We start from the raw sequence: 25,432 nt of genomic DNA, 5'->3' as shown, positions 1-25,432 counted from the left end.
TCTATCTGCAGAGCCAAACCAGTTAGGGCTCTACCCATGTTTATAAGTAGGGGACATTTATTTGATGTGATCAGCTCTCCTCTACCCGATCTTCCTTTCCAGCCCCTCTTGGCTTCTTGATTCTCACCTGTAAATTACTCCAAATCTACAAAAAGGTGGCTGGACAGCTTGTTGAGTTCTGGTGGCTCCGAGCGGCAGCGGCCCCCACGTAGCGGCTCTTTAAAATGATTCATTGATCCAAAACCAGTTTGGCTTAATGGATAGAGTTTCGGCCTGTGGACTGAAAGGTCCCGGGTTCGATTCCGGTCAAGGACATGTACCTTGGTTGCGGGCACATCCCCAGTGGGGGGTGTGCAGGAGGCAGCTGGTTGATGACTCTCTCTCTCATCGATGTTTCTAACTCTCTATCTCTCTCCCTTCCTCTCTGTAAAAAAATCAATAAAATAAAATAAAAAATCCAAGGATAAAGCGATTCATCGCGAGGAACCTTGTACCTGGGTTAGGGTCACCCTCAGTCAGAGATTGCATAAACGCAATGGAATTAGAATCTCTTGTGGGCTCACAGGTTGCATTCACAGCAGGTTCTTCTGTTTCTCTGACACCTTTCATTCAAGGACACTTCACTAGAAAGTTAATTGAAATGGAAAACATCAGGACAAAAACCGAAAAACAAAACAAAGGGCTTTATGAGAAGGTTAGGAGCATTTCACGCTTGGATTAAGCATTAATTTTGAAATCACAGGCAACCTGAAAACGTTGTATTTGAAAACTATGAAGACAACGATAAGTCCCAAGAAATATGGAAAGTGCCCCCACAAGTGGGGAGTATTGATTCAGCAAATGAGGTCAGTCAGGGTCCTCACATCCCATGGGAGACCTGGGTACTGATGGAGGGTGTCCAGGTCTCATGCAGCCGTGAGATGATTGACAGCCGTGGAATCCTGGGCTGTCAGGACTCGGTGGGACCTTTGGGGTTGGCTGATGGAGATGTTTCAAGAAGGGGGAGGTCCAGGACCATGGGGCCAGGCCTAGAGCTCAGGTGCCTTGCTACTTATTTCTAATACCGTCGATAGTAATTGCTCAGACTGCCTCAGCACTGGCCATAACACAGGGGGACATGCAACCACAAATCACCGCGGGGTGACAGGAGAATGGCTGTAAACGGGGTGTGACAGAACCGCAGCCTTTGCTTTGAGTTAGAGCCCACCGATTAGAGCTACATCTCATTTTTCTCACAGCGCCTGCACCCGGAACGCTATTGCCAGTTTTCGTTATTTAAAGCAGAGTTCGCATTTAAAGATGTTGTTCATGCCCAGAAATGGATGTTTACTACTTTTCTGTGCTGTCTTCTTTTTTTTGTTTTTTTCTTTTCGGAATTCACCGTTATCACATCTTTCCCAAGAATTCAATGCAGTTTCCAGAGGGATCCTCTCTTTTCTCACACATAATGAGTCATTTCACATAATATTTTACTTAGCATGTTTAATGGCAACAACAGGACATGGCATCAACAGGCCTGGGCACAGGTGGGTGGAAACGGGGGTGTAGACCCCACATGAGGGACCGTTTCCTGCTGAGCTTTGTTCTGTGTGCTGGTGCATCCCTCAATAGAAAAATACCCCTGGAAAGAAAGCAAGGATTGCCAGCAGGCCCTCCGAGTACTGCGCTCTATCCCCTTCTTTTTCGGTCCCAGGTAAGAGAGAGGTGAGCTGGTCCGGTTTTACGGTGATGACAGGCCTCTGCCAGCACACTGGCAGTCTTTACTATGTAGCTCTTCTGCTCTGTCCAGGGCTGGTATGGTGTCTTAGTCCACTTGGGCTGCCATAACGGAAGACCATAGACCGGTGGCTTATAGACAGTGCATTTATGTATCACGTTATGGAGGCTGGGAAGTCCAAGGTCAAAGTACCAACAGATTTGATACCTGCTGGGGACCTGCTTCCTGGTCCACAGATGGCCATCTTCTCCCTGTGACCTCACTTGGCAGAAGGGGCACCGGGGCACTCTGGACTTGAGCTCATTGAGATGGTAATCATGTTGGGTAAGAAATGAGATTGAGAAAGCTGTAGCCATTTTCAAGGGCTTCTCACTTGAACTTCTAAACCCGAGCTGAGGGGGTGCATCGTTTTTAGGCAGCTCTGCTTCTCCACCCAGGATGGGCTTTCTTTCCCGCCTTTGACGGCTCCAAAATGTGATGCTGACATATCCACCGCGTGGCCAGATGCCCTCCGACCCAGTTCATTCTCAGGCAGCCTTGAGCACTAAGGAGGAACAAAGGTCATCCCAGGGTGACTTTCCCTGGCCAGTCAATACTAAATCAGTGACCTTCTCCAGATCAAGCCTGAGGCATTGGCTTTTTCATGCAGCCAGCTCACCTGGGACAGGGGTGCAGGAGCCGCCCCCAGACCCCTTCCCGAAGGCCTCAGCGCCACAGCCTCCTCTTCATCTGCCACTTTTTCTTCTTTCCCTGGCACTCCTCGGAGCAAGGGACAACGTCCTTCTTCCTCAAATGTCACCTCAACTCTGCCTTTCCTTCCCCCCTTCATCTTCTCTGTAGCCCTCCATCCCATCACCCGCTCTCTCACCATGCACTTTGCTTTTCACGGCATCTCTCAGCTCCACTTGGCAACTTCTCTCCTCATGGTCTAGCTGCCCTGGAATGAAAGAGCAAGGCCTGGCACATACTCATTTCTCAATAAATAACTGTTGGAAGAATGAGTGAGTGGATGAACAAACAAATGGATGGATGAGCACATTTAGATGGCTCCCTGTTAAAAATAACTGCTTAGTGGTCATCTACACACACATGCCTTCATACCCCGGCGCCCCCCCCCCCCCCCCCCCCTCGACAGCTATCTCCCACCACTGCCTAGCCATCTCTGTGGCTTTGCCAGACCAAATTAGTTTCTACCTTGAACTTGGAAGCCTCCATGTAGTCTCCATCAGAAAGGAAATCGACACTATTAAGTGACAAGGTCTTGTTCATTGTCATTGTTGGTGATTTAGTGCCCTGCCAAGAGCAGACCATTAGCCGCCAGTTATGGGTACGTTGCCCTTGGCTTGCCAAGAGAGGACCTAGCTAGGACAGTGGCGAAGCTGGCTCAGAGAGAGTGGCTTCGCCAGCAGAACACTGCAGCATTTCCCCTGTGATGTGTGTGGTGTGTTTGCTGTTCAGCCTCTGGGGGTGTAGGTGAGAAAAGCCTGCTGTCAGGGCCTGCAGGAAGCCAGGGTCCATCCTTACACCCCATTCCAGCTCTCATTTCAGAGGCCTTTACTTAACAGGTTGATACTGAGTGGTTAGAACCACAGTTTTGTTAACAACCAAGGGTTCTGGTCTCCACTCAGCTGTGTGACCTTGAGAATGTCACCGCCCCTTGTTGTAGCTCACCCACAACCTTTATACCATGGAGAGCTTGCACTAGATGATTTCTAAGGTGTTTTCTGGGTGTAATATATATATACATCGTCATCTGAGGACATGTACTTGATTATTTTTTTTATTTTTTTTTTGAGAGAGAGAGAGAGAGAGAAACATACATGTGAGAGTAAAACATCCATCAGTTGGCTCCTGCATGAGCCTGGACCAGGGATCAAACCCACAACCGGGGTATGTGCCCTGACCAGGAGTGGAACCGGCAACCTTTCCATGTATAGGACGAAGAGCCACCCTGCGAGGGCGTCCAGATGCAGTACTTTAAGACCTAGTATTTGTATGGTGTTCTGACGTCTTAAATTCTGCTCTTTCTTAGCATGCCCCCATTATACCACAGGTCTCAGTCTATCTGTTTGGTCATGTGCTTTGTTTCCTGATAAAACTACTGTCTTCCTGAGAGAGTGAACCATCTTATCATATCTATGGGTGTGTCACCCAGTGTCCAACACAGTGCCCAGTGCTTGTATATTTGTTGAACAATATGACCTCCCTTTTTGCCTGCACTTGGTTATCTGTTGATTGATTATAAATGGGCAGTGAAATGCCCCAGAAGACAGGTAATTTGTCTAAATTAATAAACCAGCCTTGCATCAGTTCTCAGAATCGGATCACTTCTCTATGCCACCTCTCACACCTTTAAGTATATAAAACTTCTTTTAGCCCTGGCCAACTTGGTCAGTGGTCAGAGAGTCGGCCTGTGGACCAAAGGATCACGGGTTCCAATCCTGGTCAAGGGCACGTACCTTGTTTGCAGGCTCCCCAACCCTGGTAGGCAGCCAATCGATGTGTTTCTCCCGTGTCCTTGTTTCTCTTTCTCTCTCCTCCTACTCTCTAGAAATCAAGAGAAAAACATATCCTCCGGTGAGGATTAAGAAAATAACAATAATAAACCTCTTTTAATCTCCTCTCTTCTCCTAGTATCTTTGCTCCCAGAAAACCAGCCCTGGGCTTTGGGGTGGGATTGGAATCCCAGCTCTATCATTTCATTACGTGGCTGTGCAAAACTGGGCTGTCCATGGCATCTCTGGGCCTCTGGTTTCTTCCCTGTTACTACAAGTATAGTAACCTTCAAGGCTGACCACAGGATTAAGTGGCCTCCAGCACAGTGCCTGGCAGGGACTAAGTTGATGTTAGAGGATCCCGATGTGCATGGAGAACCCCCTCACTCTGGGCCGTAACCCACAAGGCCCCAATCTGCCAGCTTCAGCCTCATCTGCCCTCCATCCTCCCCTTGGTCTGTGTCAGTCCCACTGGCCTTTAGTTCCTTGAGAGGTTTGTTTGTTTGTTTGTGTTTTTTTCCTCCTGATACTAAGCAAATCTCCAGTCCTCTGAGATTTCATGTCAACTCGGACTCTGCTGCCTGGAGTTGGTACAGGAAGCACAGGCTTTAATGGATCAATTCCACAAGACTTGCAGGTTACCCACAATTCTGTTCGACTTGGCTATAAAGTTAGGTGTTTCCCCAGCATCCCTCCTCAGGTAAGTAATTTGCTAGATCATCTCATAGAACTGGGGGAAGTACTTTTACTTGCTGTTAGTGGCTTATTTATCTTTATAAAGGATAAAACGCAGGGACCAGATGGAAGAGACTCATAGGGGTGGCGGCGAGGGGATGTGTGGAATGAACCCTGAGGTGGCCCCTGTCCTCGGTGGAGCTTGGGGCCTCGTAGAAATTAGTCATCCAGGGCCCCCACCTCCCAGAACCTTCATGTGTTCACGTCAGGGCCCCTCCAAGCTGTTGTTTAGTTGTCTTCGTTGTTCAGGTGAAACCTGTCTGCAGGCTTTGTCATGGTTGGCCATTGCTGATGAACTCAGTCTCCAGCCCCTCTCCCCTCTCTCCTCACCCCTAAGAGTGGGGCCTGGAGTGAACACTCCAGCTTCTCATCCAGGCTTGGCTTTCCTCACCACCAGCCCCTTCTGAAACTGCCTGGGGTCCTGCCTGGAGCTGCCTCGTTAGGGCAGAAGGTGCTCTTACAAGTCAGAAAATTCAGTGACTTCAGGAACTCTGGCCGAGGGTGGGACCAGATATAGTCTTTCTGTGACATCATGGGCCTCGTCCTTCTCACGCTTCCCACTCTGTTAGCACACTCCGTTCCCCCTGCCCTCACACTCTTCCCCTCTTCTGTCAGATCCCAGTTTACCCTCAGGTCTTCAGGCAGCCTCCTTGGCTGGCCTCCCCTTGCCTGGACCCTGCTGTCAAGCTTCACATCTTCCTCCCAGCCCTTTCAGGTCACATTCCACACCCAGGAATGCCACTGTCACTGACCTCGCCCTGTGTCAATGGCTGAATCACATCCCCTACGTTCATTGATTGAAGTCCAAATCCTCAACACCTCAAAATGTGTATTTGGTGATGGGGTCTTTAGAAAGATTAAGATACATTGAGATCATTAGGATGGGCCCTCAGCTGATATGACTGGTGGACTTGGAAGAAGAGGAGATTAGGTCACAGATTGAGACAGAAGGAAGACCATGGGGAGACATGAGGAGAAGACAGCATCTACACACCAAGGAGAGGCCTCAGCAGAAGCAACCCGGCCAGCACCTTGATCTCAGACTTGTCAGAACAGAGAGAAGATGTATTTCTGATGTTTCAGGGCCTCTCCGCCCCACCTCCACCCCCACCCCCACCCCGGTCTGTGCCTGTGATGCTTGTTACAACAGTCCTAGCTGACTAATTTCTACGAGGCCACAAGCTCCACCAAGGGCAGGGGCCACCTCAGGGTTCATTCCTCATTGCATCCCAGCAGCCCACCATGGAGCTTGGCTCCCATCTATATTCAATGCGTGTGTTGAGCGGAGGATGACAGGGAGTCTTGAAGAATGGAAGTTTCATGGACCCTGTGCTGAGTAGCCCCAGGCCGATAATCCTTTATGCGTTAGCATCTCTGGTTTGAACTTCCTCCCTGCCCTTCCTCACTGGTGACCTCCACTTCCCAGATCTCCACCCCGCTGGGCGTCAGAATTAGTGGGGGTTCCTTTGCAAAGAAGAATCCCCAGGCCTGACCCTGGGAGGATCCGCTTCAGTTTGGGGCGCTGCCTGCAAGGTCGGTGGCCAAACCATTTGAGAAGCTCCCTGGAGAGAGATGAAATCCAGGAGGCGGGGCCCTGCTCTGCTCCCTTCGCTGCTGTGTCTCCAGCAGTTGGCACTGAGCCTGGTGCTCAGTGGGGCCTCGGGGAACACCTGCTGAGATGTGCAGCCTCTTCCAGAACAATCCCAGCGCTTAGAAGGTTCCCCAGGAAGGCAGCTCATTTCTGGGTCAGTGAACTCTCATGGCGACTTCAGGTCTGGCTCCTCACAAGCCCAAATCTATCTTCCTTTCATCTTCACTCATTCGACCTAATTCCCCCTTCTTGAGTGACACAGATTCTGATTCCTCCCGGAAGGGATTGACCCTCAGCTATGGAGGTCGGCCAGGGTGGGTATTTATCTCCAGATGAAATCCAGGCAGGCTGAGCAATGGATGCACTTACCTCACCAAGTAACTGAAACCCCAGGAAACAAAACGATGGGCAAAGGGGACCTGCTTAGCCAGAGCGCCTGGACTCCGTCTCCGGGGCATGCCAAGTGAACTTGGGGCGCACAAACCTGGTTACGAGTCCCAGGTCTGACACAACTGCCTGTACCCTTCTGCAGAGGAGGGACGGAGGGACTAACGTTGACCCGAGATTGCGTCCACTGTAAAACTAGGTGAGAGTCATCCTTACGTCCCAGGGGAGAAGAGGGCCACGTGGCAGAAACCCGAGCAGTGGGGCCCAGCACTTCGATGATGGTGTGTGTTCCTCAGTCTCTGCTCCCCTTGAGGGGTGTCCCCTTTGCAAGGGGCAGCTCCAGAATAATCACTGAGACCTTCACAGCTCCTAGGAGCTTCCGTGGCCCCAGAGGAACTGTGAGAAGTGCAAGTTCAGGAACAGATTTTTTCAGCCCATTCAGGGCTGTGGAAATGTGCCCTTTCGTGTGCATCTTCTCCAGAGATGTTTTGCAATCCAGCACCCACCAGCCTGGGGCGCCGGGGGGGGGGGGGGGGGAAGAGGGGGGGGCGATTCTTTCAGGATGTTTAGTAAATGGTCCTGTGATACTACATGTTGCCCTTATGATAGCCACCCTGCCCTCAGGCATGCGTTGAATGATACCGTTAAAGCCTTTCTGTGTTAAAGCAGCTGATTACAATAAATATGAGGTTGGAAGGGCATCTGCTGTCTTTGCTGATAGTCAGGACAGCCCCTGGGTATAACACTTTAATACCCACCTGCCAGTGTAGGCACAGCTGATTTGATGAGCAGTCGTGATTGGCAGTCTCTCTCTCTGCACCCGGGACCTGGGGGTGGGAGAAAGGCGACAGCTCTGGAAGCATCCCTACAACTACCTGCTCCTGGTGTTCACCTGGAGAGGTTGCCTATGGTGCATCCACCTCCACCCCATTTCAACACACTCCACCAGTTCAGTGGGCTGGGATGGTGATTTTTAGATATTTGTTTTTCAACAATCCACTGAGCCCTAGCTGGTTGGGCTCAGTGGAAAGAGCATCAGCCTGTGGACTGGGTTTGATTCTGGCCAAGGGCACACGCCTGGGTTGCAGGCTCCATCCCCAGTAGGGGGCGTGCAGGAGGCAGCCAATCAATGATTCTCTCTCATCATTGATGTTTCTCTCTCTCTCTCTCCCTCTCTCTCTCTCTCTCTCTCTCTCTCTCTCTCTCTCTCTCTCTCTCTCTCTCTCTTCAATTAAAAAATATTTTTTTTTAAATCCTAAATTTGATCTGTCATGAGGACTTCCCATTTCCCAGCTAGTGACAGCACTTGAATGGGATGACATTAGAACAATGACTAACAAAGAAAGAAGAGAAACACCTTTAGTGGGAAATCTACCGTGAGCCAGGCACCGCCTATGTTATCTCATTGGATCCCCGCCCCCTTTAGTGGGGGGAAGGCGATCATTTCTGTCTTCACCTCTGCAATAAGGACATTGAGGCTCAGGGAGGTTATATTTCTGGGTCAAGCCATACAGAATGGGGGCCAGACCCTCTTTTGTTAGGATTAAACACCCTTTTTCAGATGGACGACGCTGCTTTCCTCCTACCTGGCTGGGGAATGCGCAGCCTGCCCTTTGCACGCCTCGTATGCCACATGGAAGCATCACATATCTCTCCTCCTGGGCCTCACCTCTGACCTGCAGGAGCTCTGCTGGGAGCCAGAGCTGAGGGAGGAGGAGGAGGGGAGTCCCCAGCCTGGAGCCATCTGTCTGCTGGCTGGTGACAATGACACCAGGGCCCAGCAGAATAGCAAGCTTGTTCGCTCTTGTCTGGCTGTTAGTGGTGATGTATGAATAAGCAAAGAAGACAGCTTCATTTTCATAAGTTAACTTGAGCCTGGAGTAAGGAATCCGGGGAGCAGTGCACTTCATCATAACCGCAGGGCTGCGCGGAGAACAATGACAGAGCCTTTCCTGTTAGTCACGGTGCTTTGTTGTAATGATTCCCGAGAAGATGAGATGATGGTGAGGATGCTGAGAGGCAGGGGGAGGGAGGCAGCTCACAGAAACCTGGGTCCTCTCCCCAAGAGGCTGCCTCTGGGCGGCTGTCAGACCCAAGGTGTGTCTGCATCATCCAGGTTGAGGTGTAGACACAGACCTCTGCAGACTGGGTTGTGGCTGCCACGTGGCTGATGAGCTGGGAGGTGGCGGAGCTGTGAGAGAGGACCTGTCCCATCTGCGCTGTAACTGGGGTGGGGGGGTGGGGGGGCAGAAGGAGGACCGAGGGACTCTCCACCGAGATAGCACCATTATCAGAAAAGTTTTAGGGGAAACTTGGGAGCTTGGAAGTCTGTGTGAAGGGGAAGGGCAGGGGGGCCGGCAACTCAGGACGAGAGGTGGTAGGTGACTGTGGCCAAGATGCAGAACATGCATCGCCCACCTTCCCCCACAGACTCAGTCATCCAGGCCCTCCCCTCCTCCGGCCTCTCCATGTGTCTGTCACCGCAGGTACCACTCAGCTTCATAATTGTTCATGTCTCCTCTTCCAGCTGCCTGCAGAGCAAGGGCTATATTTATTTGTCTGGATTCCTTAGTATTTTGTGCCGTGTCTGACACAGCAAACTCCCAATCGATAGTCAACTGAACCAGTGAGGTGGCGTAGGGATCATGCCAGCTAAGGGAGGGAGGGGACGGCTGAGGCTGCCCAAGACTGAAGCCACGCAGACGGAGCAGGATATAAGCCGGGAATTCTGGGTGGGATGATAAGAGTCAATACCTACTGAACATTTTACTGCTTTCTAGGCATTGTCAGTGCCGATGTGCACATTCTGAGCACATGGCACCTTCATCATGCCCCCCTCCCCCCAAAAAAATTGTAGCATCAACCCAGGGACACCAGGAATTAGGAGCCAGCTCCCCGAGGACCCCCACATTGTCTTGTGCCACAGCCTCTGGGCCCTCTGGTGAGGTCACAGCGTGAGGACTGGGCACCCAGCTCTCTCCGCCGAGGGCACCATGCCCTCCAGGTCTGAGTGTTCTGCACCAGCTCCCAGGCCCGTTGTGTGTGGGATAGAGGGCTCTCGGCCTCCTGGATTGGTGCGGAGTGTTTCTGGGGGATCCTACCAGTTTTGAATGTGAGCATGCGGAATGACAAAGTGGCTGATAGTATGTTTCCCTGCCTCTAATTTATGTATTTGTGCCGGGGTGTTGATTTAGATAGGAGCTCGATAAATTGATCAAATAAATTACAGCAAACCCACACGGCATTGTTTCAGGGAGCTGTCACCTCACTGAGGAGGCTCTCTATCACCCAGCGCCGTGTTCTGGGGGAGCCGCTGCTCTCCTACCAGCCATTGAGGGGTGGGGGAGGGGGGTGTTCCGTATGATCAGGAAGGTCTATTCCTCAGGTCGGCCAACAGCTTAAGGATGTTAATTCCAGGAGGCCTTCGTTAGCTGTAGAAGACAGTGCTTATTAGACCTTCAGCCCTAATTTAGGCTTTCTAAGCCTCTGTTTCTCTTTGTATATGATGTGGATTTATGCCCTAGCCAGTTTGGCTCACTGGATTGAATGTCTGCCTACAGACTAAAAGGTCTCGGATTCGATTCGGTCAAAGTCACATACCTCGGTTGCAGGCTCGATCCCCAGCCCTGGTCAGGCCTTTGGGGGAGGCAGGGAAAACCAACCCATATGTCTCTCTCACATCGATGTTTCTCTCTCTGACTCTCTCCCTCCCTTCCACGCTCCCTAAAAATCAATGAAAAAATATCCTCGGGTGAGGGTTACCAACAGCAACAAAAATGATATGGATTTATAATTTCTGTTATAAACCTTGGGTGTCAGGCAAGTAGAGAGTAGATGTCAGTTCCATCACTAACTGTTCAAACCTCGGCCCATGTGAGCCTCAGTTTCCGAGTCTGTAAAATGGTGTTGATTCTGAGAAAACACCTTGGCATGCACGATGAGGTGGTTCGTGGAAGGCAGTTGGGTCTGAGGCCTGATGGACCCTACTTAAAAGGCCCAGAGATTTGCTCTGGGGAAGAGAAGCACTTGTTCCTGCATCAAACACTCCTGAGTTGATGCCACATCGGCATGAGGCTGGCAGATGGTGAGAGTAAAATCACTGTGAGAAGGTGGCCAAGAGGTGGCTCTGCTCTGTGGGTCCCGTCTCATTCAACAAGCTCGCTTCTTCCTCTGATGTGAGGGAATGATCCCCACTCAGGCCCAGGCCAGCGAGTTAGTATAGAATGGGACACATTAGGACTGGAACACTTGCAGCATAGTATGTTGGTAACTATGTGCTGCAAGAGGTAAGGGATGGATGGATGGATGGATAGATGGGTGGATGGTCTGGGATTCTGGGTTTTTTTTTGTGTGTGTGTGTTTTTTTTTTTTTTTGGGGGGGGGCGGTTTGCATATTAACTGTGTGGCCTTGGGCAACTTAACTAGCAGCTCTGGGCAGCCTCCATTTTCCCTCCATAAAATGGGGATATGAAAAACAGATGGGCTGCCTGCATGTGAGAATTCAATAGGTTAACACAAGTCAACCACTTAGGTCAGAGCCTGGCAGCTGATAAAAACTCCGAGTAATGAAAGCTCCCGCCACGATTTGCCGTCACTCTGCTTCCTGTTCAGCAGTCGCTGACCCACGGCTCGGCCTCTTTGAAGACCTTTGCGTTCTCTGTCCCTCACAGGCCAGCAGGTCCTGGGCTTGGTGGAGAACCAGAGCGACTGGTACCTGGGGAACCTGTGGAAGAATCACCGCCCTTGGCCGGCCCTTGGAAGAGGCTACAATACAGGTAGGTCATGAGGGGCGGGGAGGGGCAGGGTTACAAAGGGCGAGGTGAGGACTCCTGCTCCCTCGGGGGAGAAGAGGTGAGCCACAGCACAGGTGAAGCCACCTGGTGGCCTGGGAGCCTTCCAGCCCTTTCTCGGTGCTGCCCCTAGAGGCCAAGTAGCTGTGGGACCATGGTGTCCGTGGGAGCCTCACCACAAAGCCCTATCTTCAGGGCAGATGCTGGACCTTTATGAGGATGCCCTGTGGGTGCCTTGACTCCGTTGCTATAGACCAGAGAGCACTCTGCAGTGACCAGCCCAGCGTCTCAGTTTCTTCACATAACAGAACCCTGTTTTCCTCGCTCACAGCCATGTCCATGTTAGGTGGGTGGGACCGGTGCCATCGTCAGCATTCGGGGTTCACCTGGATGGGGACTAGCTGGCACAGGGAGCAAAGTAGCAGGTGACCCATTGGCTCTGAAAGCCAATATCTGGTCATATGTGACGCGCTTTCTGCTGATATGTCGTTGGCTACAGCATGTCATGCGACCATGCCCACCTTCACAGGGTGTGCCCTGACCACAGGCCCGGAGGAGGAAAGGCAGGAATATTAGGTAATGGGTGCCTAGGAATGCCAAGCCGTTAACACCATGTGTCTGAAATCAAGCCCATTCATCTCCCCTGTTGCTAGTCCCCAACTTGCATCTCCTCTTCTCTTTCATCTGTTAATAGTATCGTTCATGCTCTCATTCATTCTTTGTCCACTTGCTGTCTGTTGAGTGTTTCCTGTGCACTAGGCCCAGCGCTGTGGGAGCCAGACACAGCCTGGGACCTCATGGAGCATGTAATCCAGGAAGCCAGAGCAGCCCCTCCCTTGGCTCAGGTCCTGCCAGTGTCTGTCTTTGAAACACTCTGGATCCTTCTGCCTCTGTCCTCTTTGCCGCTGCTTTGGGTCCCTGTTCTCAGAGGAGGCAGACCCAGGACCTGTGCCAGGACTAGAACTTGGAGCCCAGGGACCAGTCGGGTGGGGCAGGCCAGCTGGGGCCTGACCTCTGAGACCAGCTGTCCTGGGTTGGGACCAGTGTCATCGGGGGATGGCGCCACCTGGAGGTGATGGGTGAAACTGTCCTGGAGGCTCTAGTGGGGAGGATCAAAGAGGTCACTCTGAGAGCCCAGGGTCCAACTCTGGAGAGGTCAAACACAGGATCCCAGAGGCCAAAGGAAAAAGGAGGAGAATCAAGCTTCCAGAGGTGAGAGGTCAGAGATGGGGTCAGAGTCGCGGTCAACGCGGGACTAGGGCGAGGAAAGAAAGGTCCAGAGCCGATGTCCTGATCAGCAGAGGTGGCAGTTAGGGAGCCCTGTTAGAAGGCCATCCTTCCATGTGGGGGGCGTGCCTTTGCTGGCATTTGCCACAATAACCACGCACGCCTCCTGTCTCATTTTCCCCTAACACCTCCCAGGCGTTAGTGATAGCCTGAATTTTCACCACCTGCCCTTCCTCTACCTTCTGGAGATCCCCATGCTGTGCCGGGTTAGCCCTGGAGTTGCAGGGGGGTGAGGAATTCTGGGGAGTCCCTGAGAGGAGTAGAGGTGGGAGGGGACCCACGGGGCTCAGAGTAGCGGCTCCCTGTAGCCAGTGTGGGAGGACTGCAGCCTTTGTTAATGGTGAGGGCAGTGCCCTGCACACCAGCTGGGCCCCGGCCAGGCACGGTGCCAGGTGCTTCCTAGGTGTTAATCTCATTTGATCCGCACACTCACCCCAGGAGGCAGGTGCTATTCTTATCTCTATCTCATAAGCTGCAAGCGAAAGCTCAGACAGTGGGGATAAGTAAGGGGCCGGTGGTGTTAATGATGAGCTAAAACTTCCCAGCATGAACTTGCGTGGTTTCCGGGTCAAGAATCCTTTTTGAAGATGCAGAATCCTCCACTCTGCCCTTGAGGGGTCTCACCGGGGCTTGGCAAGGAACCTGCCCTGGGAGAAGCATCCAGGAAGTTTTCAGAGCAGAAGGTCCAGGAGTCTGCTCTGTCTTGCCTTCAGCCAGCCCTCCCAGGGTCTCTGCTCGGTGCACCACGCCGGACCTTTTAGGCACCACGGTGGGCAAGTTGCCAAATTCCAGTGTCTTCTTTTGAGGGTGAGCCTCTGACTTGGACATTGTCAAATGGTCAGGGGTCTGAGCCTCCTTCTAGACAGTGGTGCCACTTTTCTGAATCAGAGCGCCTGTTTATAACATCAGCGTTCAGGCCCTCACCCAGAGAGCGTGGATCTGAACCTCTAGCGATGAGGCCAGGCAGCTGTTCTGTTAAACACTCCCCTCCATGGCTCCGATGCGTGCGAACGTGTAGACTTTTATTGCCGTTTGCACATCAAGTTCCAATTGGACTTGAGTTCAACTGAAAAGCCCCATGAATGACGATTCGGCCAAAGGGTCCCCATTCTAGACGTCGGTAGGAGATTTATTGCGCCTGAAGCACAGGCTTTCTATTTATCTCTGGTGAGTTTTATCTGATTCAGGCCAATCTTTGCATCATTTTATTTGACCCCATTTTAGTTCTCTGCTCAGGGTCATGCACAAAAATAACGAAAATGCCTTGTTTATCCAGTGGCCATGTCCCGTTTTTGTAACATGTTTTGAACGCCTCTTTTACAATCCTGGGATAAAATACATAGATGACCTGTATTATTACACTATCTACATATATAATTTTCAAAGAAATCAATCTAGTGGCCTGACTATAATATAAAGAAGAAATTAAAGGAAATTAATCTATATATATAAAAGGCTAATATGCAGAGTGTCCCCTCAGGAGTTCAACTGGGAGACCAGATGGTCAATCACTCACTACAATGTATGCTGACCCCCAGGGGGCGGCACCGAACAAAGGAAGGCCCTGGCTGGCAGCTGAAAGGCTCTGATCAGCCCTGATGGCTGACCAGGCCTAAGGCCCTACCCATGCACAAATGTTGTACACCAGGCCTCTATACTAATAATAGAAGAATGTGCAAATTGTCTCAGACGCCATCATAGTAACAGTAGCGACCAAACATCAGACTGCATGGGTGACAAGGCCAGGAGGGGGTTAGTGGGGGACAACCAAACAACTGAACAGCAGGCTGTGGGGGTGACCAGGCTGGCAGAGGGGTTAGTGAGGGATGAACAAATGACTGAATAGCAGGCTGCATGGGGCCAACCAGGCTGGGAGGCATTTAGTGAGGGATGACCAAATGACTGAACATCAGGCTACCTGTGGTGATCAGGCCAGAGCACAGAGACAGTTAGAGACAACCAGGCGGGGGGGAGGGGGGGGAGTTAGGGGTTTTCAGACTTGGGGGGGGGGGGGACAGTTAGGGTTGGTCAGGCAGGCAGGCAGGCAGGCAGGTGAGCAGTTAGGAGCCAGTAGTCCCAGATTGTGAGAGGGATATCCCGGATTGGAGAGGGTGCAGGCTAGACTGAGGGGACCCATACCCTGTGCATGAATTTCATGTACTTGGACTCTAGTTTACTATCCTATATAATAAAAGAGAAACATGTAAATTAACCATACCTCCACTACACTCACCAGCCAATCAGGATGAGTTTGCAAATTAACCTGACAAAGATGGCAAGTTAATTTGCATACACAGGCAGCAGGCAGAGAGCAGAGCAGGAGAGCCATTGGAGAGTGAAACAACTTGGGGAATTTGGCTCCCCAAGCCCCCAGATGGAGAGCAGAGAGGGATAGCTGGTGGCTTGGAGGACTTGGCAGAGTGGGAGGCCTTGGAATGGAGACAGAGTAGGAAGGGAAAAACCAAGTTCGAGAGCAGCACGAGGAATTCTGGGAATAGTAGTTCCGGTGGCAGATGGATCTCCTAGACACCAGAGCAAAGTGAGCCTGGAGCAAGTTATTGTTGCAGTGGGCGATGGAAGGAAAGCAAAGGTGAGAGACAAGTAAAATCAGAGTGTCTAGGAAAAATTAAAGGGTAGATATCCTAAAACTTCCAGGAAATCTCCACCAATGAAGCAAAGAAAAAAAAAAGCCTCTATTATTCTGTGAGTAACAAACCAAACTGGGTTGGGGTCTCAGACAGTTCACTCATATGATTGCAAAGACAAACAGAAATTCCTGGACTGGAGAGGGCTCCCCTGAAGACTCCAGATTGGAGAGGGTGCAGGTCAGGCTGAGGGACCCACCCCCCATTCACAAATCTACATGCACTAGGCTCCTAGTAAAATAATATTGACTTCAGCGTATAATTGCTCAGGCTTGGCACCTGTAGGAGACCTAGTGAGGTGGTCAGAGACGACCATGCTGATATTCGGGACAGACTACATTAATATATTTTTACAACAATCCATATCCATATTTTTTTGTAAAAGGATAAATAGTCTAAAAATGCAGTGATGTTCAGGAGCCGTGGTTTATGAGAGTCTATTTTTAAATTCTCAGGAAATGTGAGATCTGATTATGAAGCACGGCAACTATTAAAAGTCAAATTATATAAACTTACCAATAAATGATTTTAAAAACAAAGTTAATAAATTATTAACAACTTTGCAGAAGTAATGAGTGATAATTATTAACACTCATTACTTCCTAGTCATATTACTATTATCAGTACTTTTAAGGTTATTACATCTGCTGTATCTGTATGGTGGGAATTCTGTGGAATGATGAGCTACTGCACATCTCTCCCAGCTCCGTTCAGTGACATTGCATTAGTAGCTTAAAATCTGCCATGATAGGAGTATTTACACCATGGAAATTGGCAGACACTATAAATCAGGGCTTTTCTTTCTTTCTTTTCAGAAATCCAATTTCTAAACATTCACCAGCATACCATTGAAATATAACAATATATGAGATCGCCTCTCCCATCACTTTCTCCAGTTTGCAGTATATTCTTGACTTTCCTCTTTCCACATATGTAATTATATGTTTCTCACTATATATGCATCTCCTTTTTCATTGTCACATGTGCTTTTTACTTCAAAACAAAATGTTAGGTATCTCTCTACATTGGTACATAAGGTTGTATTTTCTTCTTTCTTTTTAAGGACTGTGCATAGTTTTTCTATTTGCTGAATGTACCATAATTTCTTTTATTTCCTATTAATCGATGTTTCAGTTCCTAGGTTCTCCCCCTACCTATGATAAACCACACCACACATAAATTATATTCATATTTGTTGGCTTATGCAAGTATTTATACTCAATGGAGTCTAAGGAGTGGTACTGATCTAACAAATACTATAGATATTAAAATTTTTCATAGGCCAGAAAATACCACATGTGTCACGGGTCAGGTAGATAAAATTTTTAAGCAATATTTATTTATTAAATATTCATTTCATTTAATCAATTACATTTTGATTAAAATTTAATATTTATTTAAGAGAACTAATATTTTAAAAAGTAAGCCACTTCAAAACTAAACAGGGTTGTGTGGATGTGTGTGTGTGTGTGTGTGTGTGTTGTATGTTTGTTTTCTGTACTGGGAATAGTCTGTAAAGTGCAAAGAATCAGTTTGGAACCTGCTATGGGTTGAATTATGTTCCTCCAAAGTGCATATGTTGAAGCCTTACCCCACAGTGTGATGATATTTGGAGGGACAGCTATTGGGGGTAATTAGGTTTAGATGAGGTCATGAGGGTGTGGACCTCACGATGGGATTAGTGCCCTTTGAAGAAGAGATACCAGAGAAATGGTGTGTGCTCTCTTTCTCTCCCTCTCCCTCTCTTCCCCCTCTCCCTTTCCCTCTCCCTCTTCCCCATATGAGCTCTGGGTATGTGATAACATGGACCCCTTCCCATGCTCCAATTCCCCCTGTTACCCCGTTGGGGTATACTGAAGGCCGCCTGTAGGAGTGCTCAGGGACCAACCCAGGGAGTCTGGCCAGCTCCTCGGTCAAGAAACAGCCAAAGAGAAACAGCTTTAGATGTGAGCCCGGACTATAAACAACTGCAGAGGCAGCTCGTGTTTTGGTCTCACGTACCTTGTACACCAGCAAGTGCCGCCACAGCTCGGCCTGTGTGCTGGGAAAGCCTGTGTGGTGGGAGCTTCCCCGGCCGGCCACCCGGGTGTGCACGGCAGTCTTCGTAAACCCAGGTCTTTCCCAGCCGGGCCTCCAGGTCATTTCTGTGAAATTGGCGACATGCTGAGATTTTTTTTTTCCAGACCTCCGCACTTTGCATTGCATGAGCACATGGTGAGAGGGTAGTCTTCCAGCCAGGAAGGGGGCCCTCAATGAGAGCCACCACACCAGCCCTGGATCTTAGATTGACGGCCTCCAGAACCGCGAGAAAATCATTTCTATTGCTAGCACTCACCCCGTCTGTGTCCTTTGGTTAAAGAACCTCCTAACTCAGAAACCTCACTTGAGCTTTTGTTGATGTGGGCAGATGATCTCTGCCTAAAAGGGCCAGCCAGGCCTTGGAAGACATGCGGCCTGGGCCAGGGCCAGGGGAAGCAGAGCCCTTTGCTTGCTGTGGGCCACTCTCCCTGGCTCTCACACTCCGCCCTGGGACTAAATGAATTGCATGGCCTGTCCCTGGGTACAAGGGAAAGCCATTTCCTGAAAACGACTCTGCTGACTCGTTCAAGGTCAGTGATGGTGTCCACCCTGGCCTTAGCATAGCAAGAGCTAAGGAGTGTGACCCCCATCCAGATACCCGTGCGGCTGGTTCCGCTTTGCAGTGAAAGGGAAAGAAGCGGGAAGATGATCCTAAATCTTCCTGCCATAAAGAACATAACCTGGCCTTCATTCAGTGCACGGATTCTTTGAAGACTCTTGTATGATGCAAAGAGGCATCTGGTTTCGGGAGGTCTCTCAAGGTCACGGTGCCCATCTCTTAGGTTTGACTGGTGCGTTCCTGTGCATTAGTTCACGTAATCCCCGCTTTATAGAGGAGCCCCTGGAGGTGCAGAGAGGCTAATTGATGTCAGCAGTTAGCAGAGCCAGTAAATGACAGAGCCCAGTGGGTAAACCTAGTCCCAGTCCCTTCTTGGGGCCTCAGTGCTTGAGGCTGGTAGCTAGGCTGCGGAAACATGCCCTGGGGGAGTTTTTTCAGCCCCTCCCCCCCCCACACACACACACAGGACTAGACAGCTGTGCACGTCTGATAACCTGGTGCCATCCATGTATTGTGTAACCATCACCAGCTCCCATTCACTGGACATTTACTCTATGCTAGGCCCTATGCTAAGAACTTTCCATGCTTTTATCTCTAAGTGCAGCTTACAATTTATTTTTTTTCCCCAAGTACGGTGGACGTTCAATATTATTTTATTATGTTAGTTTCAGGCATACAGAATGGTGGTTAGACCTTTATATAATTTGCAAAGTGATCCTGCTGATAAGTCTGGTACCCACCTGGCACCACACCCCAAAACAAATACCATGTAATTCCATGTATATGTGGAATCTAAAGAACAAATAAGTGAGCAAACAAAACAGAAACAGACTCACAGATCCAGAGAACAAACTGAGGGTTGCCAGATTTTTTTTTTTTTTGGGGGGGGGGGGGGGGCGGGAGGGGGTGGTGATGAGATTGAGGCGCAGAGGGTGGCAGAGAAGGGCACACAGTGGATCTGGGCATGTCAGAGGCACTCCCAAAGCATTAGTCTCCGTAAATGGGGGGTGGGGATGCAGGGTAAAGCAGCATAGATGGCTGAGCTCTGCATACCTCCTAGGATGTTGGTGCAATGCATGTGTTTCCAAAGATGCGTACTGAGCCCTGACTGGTGTGGCTCAGTGGTTAGAATGTTGGCCTGTGTACCAAAAGTTCCCAGGCACTATTCTGGTCAAGCCTACATATCTTGAGTTTTCAATCCCAGGCTCCAGTCGCAATGTGTGCAGGAGGCAACCAATCAATGTTGTCTTTCTCAGGTGGATGTTTCTCTCCCCCGCCTATTTTCTCTCTTTCTTTCTCCCACCCCCTACTTTCCACTCTCTCTTTTAAAAAAGTAATGGCCGAAACCGGTTTGGCTCAGCGGTAGAGCATTGGTCTGCGGACTGAAAGGTCCCAGGTTCAATTCCGGTCAAGGGCATGTACATTGGTTGCGGGCACATGCCCGGTGGGGGGTGTGCAAGAGGCAGCTGGTTGATGTTTCTCTCTCATCGACTTTTCTAGCTCTCTATCTCTCTCCCTTCCTCTCTGTAAAAAATCAATAAAATATATATTTTTTTAAATAACAAAAAAAAAAAATTAATGGAAAACATCCTCAGGTGAGGGTTAACAAAAGGTGCCCTTCCATGTGGGCTCTCTCTGTTTAAGTGGAAATTGCAAAAAGCTCCTTGCCCTTTCTGCGGTCCATTAGCTCAGCGCCCAGTCAGGCTCCAGCGCACCTCCAACTGGCCCGAATTGCTCGGCCAGCCAAGCCCCCTCTTTCTTCTTGGTGAGCAAATGAAACATCATTTCTCGCACAGTGAAGCGTCCAGCCAGACTGGGAGGGGGAGGCAAGCTTGTTATTCATGAAACATGACACGCTCCACGCCAGCGAGCTGGTCGGCAGACCTGACTCCCGTGGGGAGGAGTTATTTCTCAGCACCTGATGGGAAGCCCTCGGGGCTCCAGGCCCCCAGGCAGGTGGGGGCCTCCTCGATGCTTGCACAGAGGGCTGGCTTCTCCACGCACTGGGATCTGCTCCGTTTTTGCTCAGTGGTGATTTAAGACCAAAGCCTTGGGCTCTTTGTAATTTTCCCCTGGACAATGGCAGAAAACGCCCTGTTCTTACTGGAAGAGACAGCGGGAGAGTCGTTAATAACTGGCGCTCTGACTGCAGTGGCCTGGGCGTGGCCGGAACGTCCTTGTTCCGTGTCTGTGATCTCCTCTCTCTGATGGACTGCCTGGCAGAGGCTGTCTTGTCTCCGAGCCGGCCCGGAGAGACATTCATCTCCTGGTGGGATTCCTGGGAGCTGGGGGGGAGAGCCAGCCCCCAAGCCTAGCTTCTGTCTTAGGTTTGTCTTGTCACCTGCTGTCTAAAAGGAGCAAAATCCATGCCCCTGGGGTGGAATGATTATCTGATAATGTGTCCAAATCTGTCAAATGGCAATGGGGAGTTTGGCCCCAGACAACAGCCTGGGGTGTTTGGGGTGCTCTTGTGTGTTTCTTTGAGAGGAAGCAAGCGGACCTGCGGGCTTGGTGCTGTCGGCTCCTGAGGGCTGCCATGCTGAGGTACCGCACCTTGGTGGCTCGGACGGGAATTTATTCTTTCCCAGTTTTGGAGGCTAGAAGTCCATGGTCCAGGGTTGCCAGATGATGTTCCCTCTGACATCTCTGAGCCCTGATCCTTCCTGGTCTCTCCCAGCTGCTGGTGGCCCCTGGTGGCCCCTCGCTGTGGTCGCATCCCTGCAGCATCCGCCTCCAGTGTCACTAGACCTTCCTCCCTCTGTGTCTGTTTCTGTCTCTTCTCCTCTTCTTATAAGGACCCCTCCACCCTGTAGTATAGCTCATCCTCACGTGATCACATCTGCAAGAACTCTATATTTCCAGATGAGGTCCCATTCACAGGTACCGGGAGCAGGAATCGAACGGATCTTTTTTGGGGTACCCATTTCAACCCCCAATGGCACTGTCCCTCAACTCGTGACTTGCAAAGCATCTCTGGTTAAGAGGAACTGTTTGTAGAGTCTTCTCAGGGCTGCACAGTTGACCAGGAATGATCCCCCTCGTTTGCTAAATGAGCCTAGAAGGAGGAAGAAAAGCCAGGGTGAGTTTCGACAGATTGACCAGAGAGAAGTGGGGAGTTGGAGGAGGAAGATAAAGCCAGTGGAAGGTGGGGATCTCAGATCCTGAGCTTTGTTCTCTTTGTGTTATGTTCTTTTGAGCCACCCACTTAGCCTTTCTGAGCCTCAGTGTCCTCGGGGTGGGGTATGAATTCACTAACCTCTGAGGTTTCTTCCTGCTTACTATTCTTGGATTCCATAAAAAACTAGCCACGTGGGCATCGAGCACCCTGCACCCAGAAGGTCCAGCAGCGTTAACAGTGAGCTTCTGCCCCACAAACACATAAACAACTTGCACTGCTGAAACCAGTTTGGCTCAATGGATAGAGCATCGGCCTGTGGACTGGAGGTTCCAGGGTTCGATTCCTGTCAGGGGCATGTACCTTGGTTGTGGGCACATCCCCAGTAGGGAGCGTGCAGGAGGCAGCTGATCAGTGTTTCTCTCTCAATGATGTTTCTAATTCTCTATCCCTTTCCCTTCCTCTCTGTAAAAAAATCAATAAAATATATTTTTTTTAAAAATTCCCACCAATGGCAAGAGAAACCAAAGAAAAATGGGCAAAAGTCGTGGACAGACAGACCCTTCCTAAAAGAGAGCGGTTAACATCTGCAGGGATGCTGAGCTCCATTTGTCATTAAAAATGCAAATGATAATCCACAATGTGACACCACTGCATACCTACCAGTAGGTCTAAAATGCAGAAAGTAGCCGAAACCGGTTTGGCTCAGTGGTAGAGCGTCGGTCTGCGGACTGAAAGGTCCCAGGTTCAATTCCAGTCAGGGGCATGTACTTTGGTTGTGGGCACATCCCTGGTAGGGGGTGTGCAAGAGGCAGCTGGTCCGTGTTTCTCTCTCATCGACGTTTCTAGCTCTCTATCTCTCTCCCTTCCTCTCTGTAAAAAATCAATAAAAATATATTTTAAACTATATTTAAAATATATTTAAAAGTAAAGGCAATGCCGGTTACTCATGGGAGCGTGAACTAATTGGAACTCACACAGTACCAGTGGGGGTGTATGTAGGAAGAACCCTCTACACTAGGTGCTTAAGCCGGACACGTGAACTCCCTGTGACCCAGACATCCACGCCTCGGTGTGTGCCCAGCAGAGAGGCATACGGATGACACCAAAAGACGTGATCCAGTGTGGTGATAACAGCTTTCAAGCTGAAAACCACCAGCTGTCCATCAGCAATGTCACAGGTATAGTCATGTTCTAGGATTACACAGCATCAAGTGAAAACATTTACATTCCATGCAATCATGTGACTGGATTTCCCAGACGTGGTGTTGAGCCCCAAGGTTATTCAATTTATGTAAAATGGAGAAACTGATGAGACTGCGGTGTAAAAGGGTGAGATAATAGCAGGATACTGGGTGCAGGTGTGACTTAGGGCACCTAAATGAAAAGTCTGCCTATAGAGTTCCTCTGCATGCCCTGGTTAAAAAGAGTTTGCCAAACCCTGTATGTGCTTAGCCCTATCACAGCCTTAGCCAAATGCATCCTGTGCATTGAAAGAAGAGGAAGGGCCAAGTTTTGTTCTCTTAAAGGACCCCTGCCCACGGCATGAGATCTGACCCCACCCTCCTTTTGAACCAGCCCTGCCTTCCCAGAGCACTCCCAGATGCCAGGGAGCAAGAACCACTGTGCTTTCCATCTCTATATGTCTAGTGTCTGGCACTGAGAAGTCCCACGATAGATATTGAATGAATTAGTGAGTGAATGGATGAATGAATGAATGAATGAATGAATGAGGGAGTGAATGATGACCAGCATTTTATAAGGTTTGAGCATCCCTTTGTACTCCATCCATCCACACTTTCAACAGTCCCAGGATAGTCTAGAAAGGCTTCAGATAGAAGGATTTCTGGTCGCTCTCTCTGCTAAAGAGCTTTGGGAAGAGGAATAAATTTAAAGGCAAAAAAAAGTAGAGCATTTCATTTATGTGATCAAAAGTGATTCCCAAATGAAACCAGCAGGGATTTTTAAATTAAGTGGTTTTTAATAAACTCGCCTTCCATGGGGTCAAGCATGAGAAGGGAACTGTAAGCTTCAAAGCAGAAGGAAGTCGCAATCATAAGGTCATTCTCCTAAGCATATGTGGGATGAGAGCCACTTGTCCCCCAGGGCCTCCTGGACAGCAGCCCGCTCAGTGCCCACCTAAGGTTGCTCCAGTTCAGACCGGCAAAGCCACGGGAGACACTAAAGGACTAATAAACAGTTCCTCCTTTTCATGGATCAGCCCTTGAGAACTGAGAAGAAATGCAGACCATGCCAGGGAGGACCCAGAACGAAGGGAGAGGCAATTTCTGACCAGATTCCTGGGGGGCAGAGGGCTCGTGCACGCTGATACAGCCAACACTGTAACTCTATTTAACCACCGTCTCCTAAACTCCGTTAACTTCATTAACCCTGCTTCCCACAACGCCTCTCAGTACCCTGCAGCATGCCCTGGAACACGCGTGGGGAACGCCGAGGTGAGGAGTGAAAGGTTTAATTGGAAACCTGCCCTGAACTGGTTCAAAGGAGGCTCATAGCTCATGCCCACGTGGCTAGTTTTTTATGGAATCAAACCCCAGTTTCTTCTTCTGAACTGAGGAAGCACGTGGTCTGAATGGACCAAGCCCATTCTAGCCAAGCTGCTTGGGAAGGAAGTGAGGGAGGTAGAGAGACAGGGAGGAAAGGAGGAAGAGAAAGAGAGGGAGAGGGAGGGAAAAGCAGCAGAACCTCTCCTGAAACAGGCTTTCATAATGGAAGCTTCAGATGCTCCCTTGGCTGAAAGTTTTACGGGGTCCTTCTTGCTGGCATGAGGCAGTAGGACACGTGCGGAGAAATTAGTTGCCAGGCTCAGGGGAAGACAGAAGAGGTGCTCTGCCTGCAGGAGGGAATGTTGGCAAAGTTACTATGAAACAGTGGCTGACAAGTCTTTTTTGGCTCCTGCTGGTCACCAGGGCTCACCTATACCAGTTCAGGCCCCACCCTATGGGTGCAGCTTCAATCTCACACAGGACTACCCTGCTCTTCCTGGCCTTACATGCTTGTTCTCACCACCAGGTTTTTACAAGGTCATCTGGTTATGGCCTGTGGTCTTCTGAAGTCCTTAAAACCTTTACTTTCTGTTCCTCTGGGAACTACCTGACTTGCTTGGGCTCTAAGCTACTGATTCAGCTAGATCTTGCCATCTACATTAATAACAGAGAAATACACAATTGGCCATCATTCCGCTACACTCACCAGCCAATCAGGAGTGAATATGCAAATTAATCCAACAAAGCTAGCTAAAGCAGGAGGCTTGGGTTGCCCCCAGTGGGATGGAGGAAGCCAAGCTTCCCACTCACCCTGGCCGACCCTGGCCTCTGCTCAAGGCTACAAAGTTTCAATTATAGAAGATAAATAAATCCCAGATACCTGCTTCCAGCCAGCCCTGGCCTCAGCTCAAGGAGGTACTTTAAAAAAAAGGAGAGGCTGGGAGTTTGGGTCACCGGGGATGTGTGGCCAGCCTGCAAACAGCCATCAGTCATTCACCCAGGCTGGCCAGGCACCCTAGCTGGGACCCCCACCCTGAAGGGGGTGTGGCCAGCCTAAAACAGTCCTCAGCCCCTCACCCAGGCTCGCCATACTCCCATGGCTAGTTCCCTGTAAACGGGCAGTCGAACATCCCTCGAGAGGTCCCATATTAGAGAGGGTGCAGGCTGGGCTGAGGGACACCCGCCCCACACCCATGCATGAATTTTTGTGCACCGGGCCCACACACACCAGGAGGCAACATGCATAGTTGAAAGAGCTCAGGTCAAAGAGTGAGACCGCTTTGGCCACTCACGAGCCATGCGTGAGCCTCAGTTTATTCACCTGTAAAAGGGGGATAATGCCACCTGCATTGCAGGTTTGGGGTAAGACTCTGAGGCCATCTGAGAAAAGCACCTTATTGCTAGTGCAGAGCAGTTGCCTGGTAAGTGGTAGGTATCCTCAGCGTTGTCGTCATTCCTGGTCCTTTCTCCCTGTTATAAGTTGCCCTGGTAAGAATCAATATTTGGCTCATCCATAAAACATGAT

The 25,432-nt window shown here is 50.0% G+C and overlaps 1 protein-coding gene across 5 annotated transcripts in view; it reads left to right on the top strand.

Moving 5' to 3' along the window:
• Window positions 1-25,432, top strand: part of LARGE1 (LARGE xylosyl- and glucuronyltransferase 1) — a 384,477-nt gene that overhangs the window by 300,125 nt on the left and 58,920 nt on the right. For all 5 annotated transcript variants that reach the window (XM_084880160.1, XM_084880162.1, XM_084880159.1 and 2 more), the window contains one exon: window positions 11,596-11,700. In XM_084880160.1, coding sequence (XP_084736286.1) covers window positions 11,596-11,700 — 105 coding nt within the window. The remainder of the gene's footprint in view (window positions 1-11,595; window positions 11,701-25,432) is intronic.

This window comes from Pipistrellus hanaki (genome assembly GCF_964339955.1).
Source record: "Pipistrellus hanaki genome assembly, chromosome: 3".
Taxonomy (NCBI): domain Eukaryota; kingdom Metazoa; phylum Chordata; class Mammalia; order Chiroptera; family Vespertilionidae; genus Pipistrellus; species Pipistrellus hanaki.
The sequence above is the reverse complement of the archived record's forward strand: the minus strand, read 5'-3'. Positions and strand labels throughout refer to the sequence as shown.